Here is a 15,412-nt window from a genome sequence, read left to right on the forward strand (position 1 = left end):
GGTTGTGCTTTCATCAGTGGTCCAAGCCACAGATTCTGCTGGAAAGGTACATCAGGAGGTTGTTCTTTCAGCCCTTGACACACACGGGATGACCTTGTCTCCTGCACTGGTGGTCAGCTTGCAAAGAGACCACGGTGAGGCTTGGTCCTGGGCAGGTTGCTGGGCTTGTACACAGTATTGCTGTGGTGCTACGTTTAGATCTTCTGGGTGCATTGGCTGGGCTTACAAGGTGTTGGCCAGGGCATGTTTGTCCATTTGGAACTGGAATTACTCATGGGTGAGAACGAATTTATTCTTGTTGGGTTTGGTGGCATAGTCCATGTTCTTAAAAGGTGAATCATACCTAGTAGGTGGCCATCGTCTGCTTAAGAAGGGTAAAGCATGCAAAAAATGTCAGCAGGAATAGTGCTGCAGGTGAAACAATAATAAATTATTGAGTTTCTGGCTTGTTATCAGCTTGGAAGCCAAGGGGTTTGCTTTGAGTGTGCTGTCATACAGAGTTCAAGACCAGGTGTCCTGGGTGTGAGTAAGCTGTTGCCCAGAGCATTCAGGAGAAACACTGAGTTTTGTTACTACTTCAGAGGGACTTTGAGGTAAGTGATAGAAGGTGAAACCTCACCTTCTCTGCGCTGAAGCACCCTTGGCAACGTTAAGGATCAGAAATGGACAGCTGATAGCTCGGCATGTGTTGGGTGCAGCAGCGAGGAGTGCTGTGCTGGCTTTCATGGTGGCAGATGAAGAGGAGGAGTACGTCACAACTACACGTGAGGGCTTCCTTAGGTGTAAGTCTTCATAACTAAATGAGACTAAATGCATGCAAACACAATCCAGTCCAAACCACTAAAATGCATTAATGTGTTTGTGTTTATAATATATGGCCCTTTGAAAGCTCTTGTTCTACATGCTGAAGGCAACTCTGAGCTGAATTAGGACAAAGAGTTTAGGAAGTGTCACAAACTGCTTGTTTTCCAGAACATTTCAGTAGATGCAGGAGCATTCGGGTACTTCTGTTATTGGAAGAGAGCCGGGTGATGCGATTGTTTCAGAAGATGGTGATGAAAATGTCTCGTTGCCCTGGAAAATCAGGAGAGTGCCAAGCAGCATTGTCTGAAGTTATGAATTTTTTTAATTAATCTATTTGGATAATTTACATTGTAGAGTTTTGAAAGAGTTGGCTGAGGAACAGTTTGTCTTTAATGTTGTTTTCTAGTAACTCGTGAAACACAGGGAAAGTTCCAGGATGTAGGAGGAGAGCAAAGGCCATGACCTAGGCGTGGATGGCTTAGTCACCTCCGTGTGAACCTTAAGTCAAACACTTGAAAGCCTCATGAAGAACTTGATTAGGAAGTGTTACTGTTAGTAATGCCAATTAAAATGTATTTAGGGATCCTGTCCTACTAATGTGATGCCTTTTTTTTATAGGACTCTAGCTTTTTTAAGTAGAAAGTACTTGTTTCGATATAATATATCTTATAAGACATTTGACTTAGTACCTCGTGACATTTTGAGTTAGGAAGCTAAAATAATACGGTGCTTGGAAGGGGAGAAGTACTTGGGGTGAGGTGTCACACCTCTCAGCCCTGTTGGGTGTCACATTTTATCAGAGGCTGTTGAGATAACGTATAGTTTACGTAGGAAAGGTTGACAAATAACGGGGAGGGTGTCTCTGTGGCCCAGAGCAATCCGGTCACCTGGGCTTTACCTTGGCCACAGGTCAAGGTCTCCCTCTAGAGACAGCGCAGATGGAAGAGCTGTGCTCTGAGTGACGCTGTAGGTGAAGGGCTGGGGCCATCCCTGGCTATAGCAGATTTTTCCATCATTGCTGGAAACACTGAAACCTCGTTTCCTACAGTATGTGCCATGTCCTTTCCCTCCACCACGGTGATAATCCCAGCTCTCCCCATCATCCTGTGTCCAGTTCTGGGCCCTGCGCTTCAAGAAAGATGTTGAGGTGTTGGAGCGAGTCCAGAGGAGGGCGACCAAGCTGGTGAAGGGTCTGGAGGGTCTGACCTCCGAGGAATGGCTGAGGGAGCTGGGGGTGTTTAGCCTGGAGAAGAGGAGGCTCAGAGGTGACCTTAGTGCAGTCTACACCTACCTGAAGGGAGGTTGTAGCGCAGTGGGAGTCGGCCTCTTCTCCCAGGCAACCAGCGATAGGACAAGAGGACACAGCCTCAAGCTTCGCCAGGGGAGGGTCAGGTTGGACATTAGGAAGCATTTCTTCTCAGCAAGGGTCATTAGCCATTGGAAGGGGCTGCCCAGGGAGGTGGTGGAGTCACCATCTCTGGAGGGGTTTAAGAAAAGCCTGGACATGGCACTTAGTGCCGTGGTCTAGTTGCCATGGTGGTGTCAGGGCAATGGTTGGACTCGATGATCCCAGAGGGCTCTTCCAACCTGATTGATTCTGTGATCCTACCACGTTTCCCAAGACTCCCCGTGCTTGTCCATACCTGAAGTCCTGTCCCCTGACTCAATGCTCCTCTCTTTGTCTTCTGAGGAGAACAGGCTCACATGAAGTTCCTGGGTAGCCATAGGTTATTTCTTCTCTATATTTGCACTGACGAGACTCTGGCGTGGTTTCCCTGAGGAAGACACTGATGCATCAGAGAAGGTTCACAGAAGAGCCGTCAAAGTGAACAGAGAGCAGAAAAGCCTCAAATGGCTCAGCCGAACTGACAGATGGCTACGGGTGGCTGGATCGATAGGGGAGGACATTTAAAAGGATTTAATTGTCGAGGGTTCTTCAATCTAGCCATGAGAGACAATCAGATAAGTTGAAGCTGACCCAAATTCACACTGAGAGCAACGCAAAAGGTTTTAGGCGAGACAACTCACCAAAGGTGGTTATATAGTGTGTTTATTTTCCATTACTGATTGGAAAGGTACAGCTATAATTGGAAAAAGGCTTAATTCAGGAAGCTTTGAAGTTGTTTTGAGCAGCTATTAGTGCTTCTGTTTGAAGCACATGCTGATCTGGAGTTTGCTGGAAATTGCCCCAATAATTCCCAGTCTTTGCTAAATTAGGTGAAATGGAGAAATTGGTCTCCTGCCATGTGACTTCTTTTGCTGCTAATTGCAAGGGTGAGCTGATATGTGAGACAGGCTTTTATCTTAAGGTCACTAGTTAGAGTCCAGCTCAGGCTGAACGCTTGAAACGACACCATCTGACCAGCATGGTGGTCTCCGTTGAAATCCCACCGGCCACTGTGGGAGATGGCCAACAGAATCAACAGGGCTTCTGAACAACCCAGTTGGCAAGGCGAAGAGGTGAGCGTGAAGACAGATGTATTTTCATGCCGTAGCCATGAACCAAATCTTTTTTTCTGGACCAAATCTGAGCAGGGGATTTATAGGAAGCTTGTGTTTCTACAGCCAAGGCCGTAGATACTGTGCAAGTAGGTAGCTGCCAGCTTGGCACCTGTCTACAGCATGGAATCAGCTTTGACGTACGCGTATTTCTCCAGGAGGTCATGGCTTCAGCATTGATACCTTGGCCTTGCACGTGAAACTTAGTTTAGGAGCTGGGAGTGTCTAAGATAAGGCTTAGGTCTTTGCTGAATTAAGTATTATTTGAATGGTGGTATCTTTTTTATAATTTTTCATTCCAGGCCAGGAGGATTTAGGTACCTTTGAAGATCCAACCTTGAGGCCGTACTTAAAGCTTTTTCCAATGAGTGTCAGTTAAGAGGGTGGAAAACCCAGCCACCTTTTGCAAGCATTCCCGTTACTCTGGCCCAACTGCTAGACAGTTTTGTTGGCAGAAGCATCCATTTTCCACGTGTAGCCTTTTCCATTAAGGAATCTCATGAGAACATGCTGTCATGTAGGCAAGTCCTGATTCATAGCTTGTTAGCACTGAGCAAAGCGAGGGCGGGAGAGATAAAGAGCCGTAATTTCCTGTCTCCAAAGGTTTCATATCAGGGTGTTTTTCAATCTCATTAGCAGTGACTTGGATAGAGTTGCTGCCCAAAGAGATCACGTAAGAAATTAACCCCCAATACCTTGTAGATGTAGTCACCCTCGCTGGTGGTGCCTACCATAGGAGTAGGTTTACACCTTAAGTTGCCTGCTTAAGAACTAAGCCGTGACTATGAAGCCATCAGATGGGCTTAGAGGTCTCTGGGATGTGTTGTATACTTGGGGTGGAAATTCAGGACATACACGTTGGGCTTAATTATTTAACACCGTTATCTTACACAAGGATTGAACAACTACAAGGAGACAGTAACGTGATGAAATAAATCACCGTGGAGGTGGATGGGCTTCTGTGGTGCACAGGGCATGGATTCCCAGCCACTCTGCGCTGGAGCTGCGTCCATCATGCGTAGTTCTCCTCCAAGCACTAGGTGTTAGAAGGGTGTCCTTCCTTCACCTCATCCTGAAGTCTGAGTTGCTGGATGGTAGCGACTTCTGCGTGGGGCTGTGGTAGCGTTTGGCCATAGTCATCTCATGGCTATTTTTAAGGCTTTTGGGGAGAAAAGCTCTGGGTAGTGTCTTGCTTGTCCCAGTAAACATGACGGGCTGCAGGTGTAACCTCTGGGGGCCACTGGCGGCCTGTGGATCTCTAACAAGGGCCACAACTTCTTAAAGTTGAATTTCTGTCTAGATATTGTATAAGTAATTTTGCTCTCCTAAATGGGAACCATCTGTTTGTTTTGTCAGATTTCTCTTCATTCTACTGGGACCGAAGGGCAAAGCCAAGTCCTATCACGAGATCGGCCGCGCCATCGCCACGCTGATGTCGGATGAGGTAGAATTGCCATCTCCTGGGTGAAATGGGTTCTCCATCTCCTGGGTGAAATGGGTTCTCCATCTGCTGGGTGAAATGGGTTCTCCATCTCCTGGGTGAAATGGGTTCTCCATCTCCTGGGTGAAATGAGTTCTCCCAGGTTTCACTTCATTAGCTGATAATGATGGTCCTGTTGACCTTCTGATTTCTGTCATTCCGCTGAGTGATGGTCTAGTTGCCATAGCCCCAGTCCTCCTTCCTACCACCGACTGTTCGTATGAAGTCCATCCCATGTGCTGATTCACCTGCACTCCAAGTAGTCCTAAAGATTCCTGTAAAATTGAGCGTTGATGAAGACACTTTGTAGCAGTGTCTTCTCAGAGTATAATTGAAACTCCTTATTTACAGGAAACTTCTTTTTTTTTGGGATAAAAGAAATGGATAATTGCTTTAGTAACATTTTTTAAAAGGTTAGAAATGTACATTTTGCTAAAATTAGAAATAAGCCAGCAAGCAAAGAATCGCCATCATTAAATGGCCAACCAAAGGAAAGGGCTTTCCTGAAGTTCACACACCCTTAGGCCGAGAGTCCTGATACTTTTTGAGAATAAGTAAGTTGTTTTTGTAGAATAAAGCTCAGTAGCTGCGTCTGGGCTACAGAAAATGCAAAGCTTTTCTACACGGAGCCTCTTTTTTCCTTGCAGGTATTCCACGACATTGCCTATAAAGCCAAGGACCGGCAGGACCTGATCGCTGGCATCGATGAGTTTCTGGATGAAGTCATTGTGCTCCCCCCCGGGGAATGGGATCCAGCCATTAGGATAGAGCCCCCCAAGTCTCTTCCTTCTTCAGACAAAAGGTGAGAGCAGGAAACAGGCACGTTTAGCTCCGTGATGAAGGACAATGTGCATCCATCCACCAGAAGGTGATGGGAAGAGCCGGTGCTTTGGGTACGCAAGGTTTATTGAGCAGCTTCAGAGTGACCTGCATCTGTCTGGATTTAGAAAGTACTAGAGATATTTTCAGGTCTGTCTTAGTAGCTGGAAGGAGGATGTTCTTGCCATTCTGTACGCTTTAAGATGATGCTGTAGGCATATACCAACAGGTTTTCCAGACTCTTTGGGGTTCTGCTTGGTCTTTCTAACACGCTACGTTCCTCTCTGGCTGCCAGCAGGTCAGCCTGTCATCTCCTTTGCACAACACGGCTTGAGGACAGGCTGTGTAATGCTCGTGTGGAGGAGCTGCGTGTGGATTGTGTTTTGTGGAGCCGTGCAGTGAACCTCAGTTTGACTTGTCTTCTTGCCTAGGAAAAACATGTACTCCGGGGGAGAGAATCTGCAGATGAACGGAGACACGCCTCACGATGGAGGACACGGCGGCGGGGGCCACGGGGACTGTGAGGAGCTGCAACGGACCGGCAGGTCAGTAACACACCACTCGGCCTGATGCAGCTGGTGGGATCCAAGCACGGTGGCAACGTTTCCCTTAGGTTGAGCTGTGACCCCAAAACATGTCCTGGGGTTTTTAGTGGCCTGCTTGAGACTGAAGGGTTCTGAACATCCATCACAGTGTGTCTTAAATGAGGACTCAGGAATGAGAGAAGGGCCAGGTAGGTGTTGGCTGTTGAAAGTCTGTGAAGTTGGACGAAGGGTAATGACCCTTTCTTCTCAGCAAGGGTCATTAGCCATTGGAAGGGGCTGCCCAGGGAGGTGGTGGAGTCACCATCTCTGGAGGGGTTTAAGAAAAGCCTGGACGTGGCCCTTAGTGCCGTGGTCTAGTTGCCATGGTGGTGTCAGGGCCATGGTTGGACTCGATGATCCCAGAGGGCTCTTCCAACCTGGTTGATTCTGTGATTCTGTGATTTTTCATGCTGGCAATGTCAGAGCCACGTGGAGTTTATGGGAGTTAAATACTGTCTTGCCTGAGATTGTACAAAAAGAGAACGTCTGCATGCGGAGCTCTCTTGTTCTCCAAGATGATTTCACTCACTTGCATTTTTACTTCCAGTTCTCTTTCTGGTGAACAGTTTGAAGCATTTTTCCATTTAGCAGATTGTTTGGCTCACCCAACCCTTGCGTCTGCCATGTGGAGAAATTCAGGCAGGGATTTAGACCGGAGTTAATATATTTTATTACATCAACCAATATAGTCGGGGAAAAAAACCACCAGACAAGCTTCCTGAACTGCAAACTTTAGTGGTGTGTTTCAGCAGAAGTAGGGCTTGTGGTCCTGAAATGTGTCTCTTTCCAGCTGCATTATGTGTTCAAGATATTCTCTTTCTTTACAACATTATCTCAGAGGTACCCCTGGCCCATCACAGCTGCGTTAAGACTGTTGTGTAACGTGATGATCTCACTCCTTTCAGATCATACTGCATTTCTGGCAACGATTCTGATGACTTATCTTGGTGACTCTGCCTGTAAAACATTTTGCATGAGCCTTCTCTTGTCTTTTCAGATTCTGTGGTGGCTTAATCAAAGACATCAAGAGGAAAGCACCGTTCTTCGCCAGCGACTTCTACGATGCTTTAAATATTCAGGCCCTTTCGGCCATCCTTTTCATCTACCTGGCCACGGTGACCAACGCCATCACGTTCGGGGGGTTGCTTGGTGACGCTACGGAAAACATGCAGGTTAGCAAGAGCTCTGAGGAGCAACAAAGGTGTCGTTTGCCTTTTGCTGTCTACAGTCAGAGGGGTGTTTGGCCACCTGGGCTGTGGGTACAATTAATAGAGGTATCCTGTGTCTGCACTGAAGGTTGGCTTGCTCTCTCTGCTGTTGGACGGCTCTCCTCTGAAAAATTGGACAAGCAGTTCCTTAAATGGTGTTTGAAAGATGGCCAGGCGACAGAGAGGTCCTTGCTCCTCCCCTAGAGAGAAGTTCCTCTGCTCTGCTCGCTGTGTTTGTGTCTTGTTTGTACTCTTTCAGTCCCATTAAGTTTACTAAGTGTGATTCAGACTTTCCATGTCATCAGAGCACAGCGGTGTATCCTCTGCGTGACTCTTAGAATCCCTGGACTTCTGCCTCTCTGCTGGAAGGAAAACCCTTAAGAGTCAGGAGCGAGTAAATCAGGAGATGTGACCCAGCAGAAAAGTGTGAGTTCTTTAGAAAGACAGATCTCTTAATCGTGGAAGATCAGATCCTGAGAACCGTGCCATGGTCTAGTTGCCATGGTGGTGTCAGGGCAATGGTTGGACTCGATGAGCCCAGAGGGCTCTTCCAACCTGGTTGATTCTGTGATTCTGTGTGATTAGTGTTCCTTGGGCTTTCTGAAGAGGAAGAAAACATAGGAGGTTGTGTTTAGATAGATTCAGTGCAGCCATGTTGAATCTCTTAACAATAATTAAGCTCATCGTGACAATGACCGAATTATTAATTTACACAGGTTTAATTAAACCAAACGTAGAAAAGGGGGGCACCTTTGGAGCTCTGCACTTCCTTGTGATAAATTACAGGCTGGAGTAAGATGCAGTAGCTGGTGGAGTGCCCAACTTCCCTCTCCCCTGTACAAACAGAGTTTACCTCTTCCAAAACTCAGCTCCACAGCAGTTGTGCAAATACATTTAATGCACAGCGTTAAAGAGGAGTAACAGCACGTGGAAGGAGAGAGTGGCAGGGCCTCCAGGATGCACTGCTGAGCATCACTCCTCCGTCACCGAGTCGCAGAGCCAAGCCTGCTGCTCTGCATCCTACGAGGTGCTTTAAAGCAGGGGGAGGAAGGGGCAGCGTTACCCCATTCCAAATGCAGTTCACATCATCACTGTGTTGTGTCCAAAAGTCTTCTCTGTTGCCTTTGTATCCTGTGAACATTTATTATCAAGTAGCAAAATATTTTTTGCCACTGAAACTGACAGTATAGTTGCGTAATGCTCACCAAAAATAGTATTTTTTTAAGAAGAAGCACCTTGGGAAGTTGGACAGTGTGTCATTCACCTGACAAAGGGGTAAAACTGCTGCCCCGTTACGCGGTGACAGGTGATATAATCCCAACCTTCTCGATGGGATTATATCTGAGCGTGCAGCCTTCCTCTGCTTTAAAATGGTGTTTGTTTGTTGAACACCAGAGTCTCATTTTGCCAAAGTATGTCTGAGACTGTGAGCTGCATAGGAGGGGAGACACAACAGGGAGGGGAGAGACAGAAGGAAGAGAAAACACAGGTTGCCTTCTGCAGTAGACAAAACCCAGTCTGAGTTTTCTTGTTGCTCCAAGAAAAAACAAAGTCCCTAGACAGACAAAAGCTGCAGGAACAGTGTGTTTTGAGCTCAGTCTGCAGTCATTTTGCCATTAAATTTGGATTCAGTTCCAATGTCCCTGTGTCGTCAGAGCTGGAGTGAAGCGTCCCACAGCGCCCAGGTCAGGTTGTTCCTCCAGGGAGCTGCTCGCTGGGGTCGGAGTCCAGGTTCATGTCAAACCTTGCACACTCCCACAGCGGGAGCGAGTTTGGGAGCGTGGTTTTCTGTGAGACATCTCCAGGCATGAGCTGCACCGAGTCTCGATACTCAGAAAGGTTACACCAGCTTCCACAGCTGAGGAGCAGCACCCAGAAGTTTTCCCCCAGGCATTTTGTCCTCATAGAAATCAGTATTTTTGGGGCTACCACGTCACAGTTCACGCTTCTTGTTTCTTGTAAAACAATTATGTGACTGCTGCTGGGTCAGGCACTAAAAATCACCCGTCCCACACTGCCTGCCCCAGCCAGGGTTTCTTTAAAAGCTCACTGGAGTTTTATGTGTCTGAGAAAAGACACTATTCTTAGCTACACACACGTGGAAGAATGCAGGGAAAAGAGATTCCAGATGCGCTGGCCGCGAGGGCCCTCTCCGTGAGTAACGCGGGAGAAATGGAGAGGACCAGGGATGTCACCTCCTGCCAAGCAAGGTTGTTCCTGTCCCCTCTGCAGCAGCTTGTCCACATTGACAAGAGACTGAATGTGTGTCAGGAGCAGGCGGCCTTTAAGCCTTCCTTACCTTCTGCTTCTCTGCCAGGCCGTCATGCTGCTGCTCTGATTACCCAGCAGGCGCAGTGCTTGGCCTCTGGTGTTCTGAGATCAGGTTTGTGGCCAGAAAAATAGTTTATGATTGCTTTAGAGAAAGTTCTGCTAGTAATTTAGTAGACTAAAAAAAAAATCTTCTGCTCTACGTAATAACATATTGGTTTGACATATGACAAGTAGCAGGCATGACCAGGCAACCAGCGCTAGGACAAGAGGACACAGCCTCAAGCTTGGCCAGGGGAGGTTCAGGTTGGACGTTAGGAAGCATTTCTTCTCAGCAAGGGTCATTAGCCATTGGAAGGGGCTGCCCAGGGAGGTGGTGGAGTCACCATCTCTGGAGGGGTTTAAGAAAAGCCTGGCCATGGCACTTAGTGCCCTGGTCTAGTTGCCATGGTGGTGTCAGGGCAATGGTTGGACTCGATGAGCCCAGAGGGCTCTTCCAGCCTCATTGATTCTGTGACAGCATGAATATGCTTCCCTCAGTGTCAACAGTAACTCGGGTCTTTCCAAGACAGCCAACCACAAAACTTCATTTAAATTCTTCATGTTACCACTGATAAGTCAGAAAATTGCAGCCCGAACCCTGCAGTTTGTCGTGGGTGGAAGGAAGGATCTGCATGTCCTACTCAGTAGAAGATGATGCTCTTGTTGTTCCTTCAACACTCAGTTAAGTGTAAACAGATTAGTTTCCATAAGAGCAGATGAGGTGAGGTCCAGGGAATTTTGGTAGAAGGAGGTACGCTCAGTCAGTAATCACGTTTATTGCCATTTATATTTCATTTACATTTTGCATTTTAAAAGTAGGTGTTGTCCAGCTATAGTTGGACATGAAAATCGAAGAATGCATCAAGCGTGCTCTCTTATTCTTCTCCAGCGAAGCTGTTTTGTAATTGTAGACCCTGTTAAATATGGATTTATTACTTGCTGGTGACATCTGATGAACTTGGGTCTCAACACATGACTGCTGGATGAAGTAGCCTTGTTTGGCTTGTGTCTCACTTGCTAACACAGTTACTTGGAAGAGAGGCATCTTCTTTATCTAGAAAGAGTGTCTGCTCAGTTGGAGAAAGCCAACCCACCCTCCGTTGTCCTGGAGGCCATCGGTGCTGTCCTCCAGCCATGCTCTGCCCTGTCTGTCTGAAGAGCCCTGCAAACGGGGACGTGGGAGATGTTCAAGGAGTTCTCAAGTCCTTTACGTGGTCTTTGAAAAACACTTTTCTCCTCTCATCAAATATAAGATACGATATAGTGTCCTTAAGCTCTGGGCCTCAGAAGTAACACTCATTTTCTTGCAACAGTGCCGACAGAAAGGGTTGTTTGGTAGAACTCACTTCTCTCCCGTGTCCACCGTAGGGCGTGTTGGAGAGCTTCCTGGGCACGGCGGTCACCGGTGCGATATTTTGCCTTTTCGCTGGTCAGCCACTCACAATCCTGAGCAGCACAGGACCTGTCCTCGTCTTTGAACGGCTCCTCTTCAATTTCAGCAAGTAAGTCCCAGGGTGGAGGTGGGAGGAGGGGAGGAATGTCTCACACTAATGAACTACTAGCCAGGGGAATGAGACGGCTGGCGGCGGGGAAGGAGGGGATTTAGTGCATGGAATGAAATGTCTCTTTGTTCCTTGCTGAGGTTGTGGTGGCAATCACATGGGGGATTTTCACAGGCACGCATGGCCCAGAGCGTTGCCCGCTCGGTGGGTGCGTGTCTCCTTGGGGCCTCTTGGAAATTCTTGGCCAAGTCTGTCCTCCAGGAGAGGTTTGTGCTGCAAACTCCCAGCCTGCTGCTGGGTATTTCCCATAGGAGCAAGGAAAAGAATCCAGCTCTGCAAAATTCTGCAGGTCTCAAGGTTACCATAAATTTGTCCTTAAATCAGTACTCATTTGAAATAATTGATAGTACTTCTAAAAGCAAAAGTACGTGTGATAGCAACAGCTGTTGATCCCTGTCCCCAGAATTCCTCAGTGGAGCTTTGCTGCATTAAAGCTCGTGGGTTTTCTTCCTTTTAACTGGTAAGGAGAGGTTCTGCTCCCTCCCCACCACGTTCACGTTGATGCAGTGATGATAGTTGGCACCCCGAGCTAAAGGGAACCCATCTTGTTAGGTGTCCTCAGTCACTGTTCCCACATCTGCAATGCTGGCAAAATGCAATGAGAATCCCTAAAGGAATCAGCGTGTCCATTGGTGACTTTACATGTGTATTCGTTGGTGATTTTACGTGTAGGACTACTGATAGTTTGTGTTGTGCAAGAAGGTTTAGACATTGGAAGGGGCTGCCCAGGGAGGTGGTGGAGTCACCATCTCTGGAGGGGTTTAAGAAAAGCCTGGACATGGCACTTAGTGCCCTGGTCTAGTTGCCATGGTGGTGTCAGGGCAATGGTTGGACTCTGATCCCAGAGGGCTCTTCCAACCTCATTGATTCTGGGATTCTGAGGTCATTTTAGGTTATACAGAAAGTGCCCCAAACCCCTTGTAGCCCTCCCTTGCCCCATCAGGGAGTGTTCACGGCATGGCGAGTTGTGCAAGACTTGTGTTTGGGCACACAAACCCAAGAGGGTTGGGAGGTAAGGTGTTAACTAGGCTGTCCTTCAAAGGCCTGTGATGTGGAGCAGCTCTCGGTGGTTATTTTTAGAAAAGGTCTATTGAATTATTAAGCCGAACGTGGCTGGAGGTTGCAATAAGGCAGGAGACATGGTGTGTGTTTGGTTGTTTAATTGTATCTCCTTCCTCATTATATTGAATCTCTGTGGGGAGTTACTCAGAAATAATTGAGAGCATATAATGATGTGTTTCCTGTGAATAGCCCGCGTGTTGGAGAAATCTTTTGAGGCCCAGGGCTTCTGCTAAGGCAGACAGTGGATTTACGTGTGATCCCACGTACACGGTGCTGCGCTGGACTCTTCTGGACTGAGATGATTTGATTTGGTTACTTGCTTGATAATGTTTGTGGCAGTGTGAGCCGTGTCTGTGAAAATAGTGCAGGGCAGGGGCTGCGTTGTCCAAGTTGGTGTTATTCCATCATCAGCCCTGGTGGGTTTGAAGCCTGGGTGGCCTCACAGTGTGCTCTGACTGCTGTTAGGCAGAGCCATAGAACCACAGACTGGTTTGGGTTGGAAGGGACCTTAAAGACCATCTAGTTCCAACCCCCCTTGCCACCTTCCACCTTCTGGTGGAAGGGACACCTACCACCAGACCAGCTTGCTCCAAGCCCCATCCAACCTGGCCTTGAACACTGCCAGGGAGGGGGCAGCCACAGCTTCTCTGGGCAACCTGTTCATGCCAAGCTGGGGAGAAGTTCACCTTGGAGTCGAGGATGCCATGGAGAGACGACCCGCGCCTTCAAATGCCACGCGGTCCCCTTCTGCCTGGCCTGGGGCTGCTGCTGTCCTCGGCACGGTCTGCTCAGTCTTAAAAGAGGGGCAGAGGAGATGGACTTTGAGGTGGTTATTTGTAACCTGAGGAGGAGGTGGTGGTTATAAAAGCTATTGTCTTAACAACCTGCTGGAGCAGAAGGGCAGGATATTTTGAGGGAGTCTTTCTCACAAGGAAATTGGACTCAAGCGCTGTGATTTTTCAGTAATGCATTTGTGGTTGTTAATATTCACAACACCCTGTTCCCTGCTGGGAGCAAAATTAGGAAGACTTCCCATCTGCCTGATCATTTAAAGTTTGACTCTGAGTGTGTGTGTGTGGGGAGATATCTGGAAAAGCCTCTGCACCCAGCCCTCCATCCAGCTTTGGGTGCTGGGGGGGATTGTGCTCAGAGCAACCCAGCCACCTCGCCTCCCTCGTGCCTCGGAGAGGGACTGGGAGATGCTTGTCTGCTGCTACGTTGTCGAGCTGCGTTGGTTATCTGGAGCAGCCTGTGTTCCTAAGGTGTCTAGAAGACGTTCCTGCTGCTTTTTATTTAAAGACGGGCTCACAGGGAGAGTTTTTCTTACAACACTCGATGGGGGAAGGAAGGGATAAACTCCTGGGCCCCATGCCCTCCCCAGAGCTTTCAGATGCTCTTAGAGACATCGTCCTCCACAGCCTGCCACGTCCTGGCACCAGGGTTGGTCTTCTGCTTTGTGCTTCTCAACCCTCTCCCAGTGACATTTTGATTTCTGCAGATAGCGCGAGGGCCTGAGAGGTGGAAACACAGGCCCCCGAGCGTGAGGCTTGGCAGGAGGTTGCTTTTCTGAAGGAGGTTTGTAAACTGTGGTTATGGCTTCAGCTGGTGGCAAGCTGGCGGCGTTGAGCTGCTCTGGGGCTGGACAGCTGGATGTTTGGGCCCTTACAGCTCGGTGCGTGTTTGCCAAGGGAGGATTTTCACTGGAAAGCCTAGAAAGAGCTTGAATTCACTGGTAACATTTATTAGTGGAGGCGTAAGCAAGACTGATCACTTCTGCATGCTTTTTGGCCACTTTGGTTCTATCTAACTCTTCTCTTTTCCCTTCCTGCCACCCCTGGCTTGTTACAGAGACAATGGCTTTGACTACCTGGAGTTCCGGCTCTGGATCGGCCTTTGGTCAGCCTTCCAGTGTCTCATCCTCGTTGCTACAGATGCCAGCTTCCTCGTCAAGTACTTCACCCGCTTCACCGAAGAAGGTTTCTCCTCCCTTATTAGCTTCATCTTCATTTATGATGCATTCAAGAAGATGATCAAGCTGGCAGATCATTACCCCATCAACTCCGAGTTCAAGGTGGACTATATCACGCATTACTCTTGTGCCTGTGAACCACTAGATCCGGGTAAGAGAATGTTTAATTAGCTCTCCAATTTGCAGATAGGAGATTGCATTTGCTTTCTCTTTCTGTTGTGCTGCAGTCCAGATAATAAACAGGTAGATTAATCCTCCCCTAGCTTGGCCAGGGGAGGTTCAGGTTGGACATTAGGAAGCATTTCTTCTCAGCAAGGGTCATTAGCCATTGGAAGGGGCTGCCCAGGGAGGTGGTGGAGTCACCATCTCTGGAGGGGTTTAAGAAAAGCCTGGACATGGCACTTAGTGCCGTGGTCTAGTTGCCATGGTGGTGTCAGGGCAACGGTTGGACTCGATGATCCCAGAGGGCTCTTCCAACCTGGTCGATTCTGTGATCCCACCTTAGCCTTATTTTGAAGCTGAGGGGTGAATTTCACCCCACGTGCCAGATGGAACATCTCTATAGCCGACCTTCCTGGGACTCCTCACGTTTCCAGCCGAGAAGCTGTCCCTGTGCCCTTGTCTCCTTGCATCCCCGTGGCTGTTAATTCTGAAGGGCCTTCCTCTGAGAAGCGGGTGAAGGGGCAGCAGTGGTGGCCAGGTCACTGCCGTGGTGGCCAGGTCACTCCTGGTATCTGCTGTGTCACTTTGTCAAGCGCAGGAGCCACATTTATTCAGGGCGTTACCCAAACATGGGTGGTTTTCCACCTCCTGACTTGTGGAAAAGCACAAACAATTCCTCGCTAGAGCGGAAGGGGAGTCATCCAACGGTTGACCCTATCACTAGAGCGTGGGTGCAAGGCAGGTGTAGCCACCATACGTCTAGATCTGGCAACACCACCAGGAACAGAAGGTTACAAAACTCAAATACGAGCCTTAGGGAAGCTGTGACCACACCTAGGATCCTTCAGACAACGAGGAGTGAGTAAGAAACTTGGTCTGTGCTCAAAGTAAACTCCAGGTTATCTCGACGTACCTGTCAGACAGGAAAAGCTGCTGGTTGCTGCTTTCTGCCT

General features: G+C 48.3%; 1 protein-coding gene across 8 annotated transcripts in view; it reads left to right on the top strand.

The window, feature by feature from the left end:
• The window catches only part of LOC137664745 (electrogenic sodium bicarbonate cotransporter 1), a 140,068-nt gene that overhangs the window by 105,724 nt on the left and 18,932 nt on the right, over window positions 1-15,412 (top strand). For all 8 annotated transcript variants that reach the window (XM_068403165.1, XM_068403166.1, XM_068403160.1 and 5 more), the window contains 6 exons: window positions 4,660-4,747; window positions 5,431-5,585; window positions 6,034-6,147; window positions 7,184-7,358; window positions 11,073-11,206; window positions 14,177-14,448. In XM_068403165.1, coding sequence (XP_068259266.1) covers window positions 4,660-4,747; window positions 5,431-5,585; window positions 6,034-6,147; window positions 7,184-7,358; window positions 11,073-11,206; window positions 14,177-14,448 — 938 coding nt within the window. The remainder of the gene's footprint in view (window positions 1-4,659; window positions 4,748-5,430; window positions 5,586-6,033; window positions 6,148-7,183; window positions 7,359-11,072; window positions 11,207-14,176; window positions 14,449-15,412) is intronic.

Source organism: Nyctibius grandis, chromosome 6 (genome assembly GCF_013368605.1).
Source record: "Nyctibius grandis isolate bNycGra1 chromosome 6, bNycGra1.pri, whole genome shotgun sequence".
In the NCBI taxonomy this organism is placed as follows: domain Eukaryota; kingdom Metazoa; phylum Chordata; class Aves; order Nyctibiiformes; family Nyctibiidae; genus Nyctibius; species Nyctibius grandis.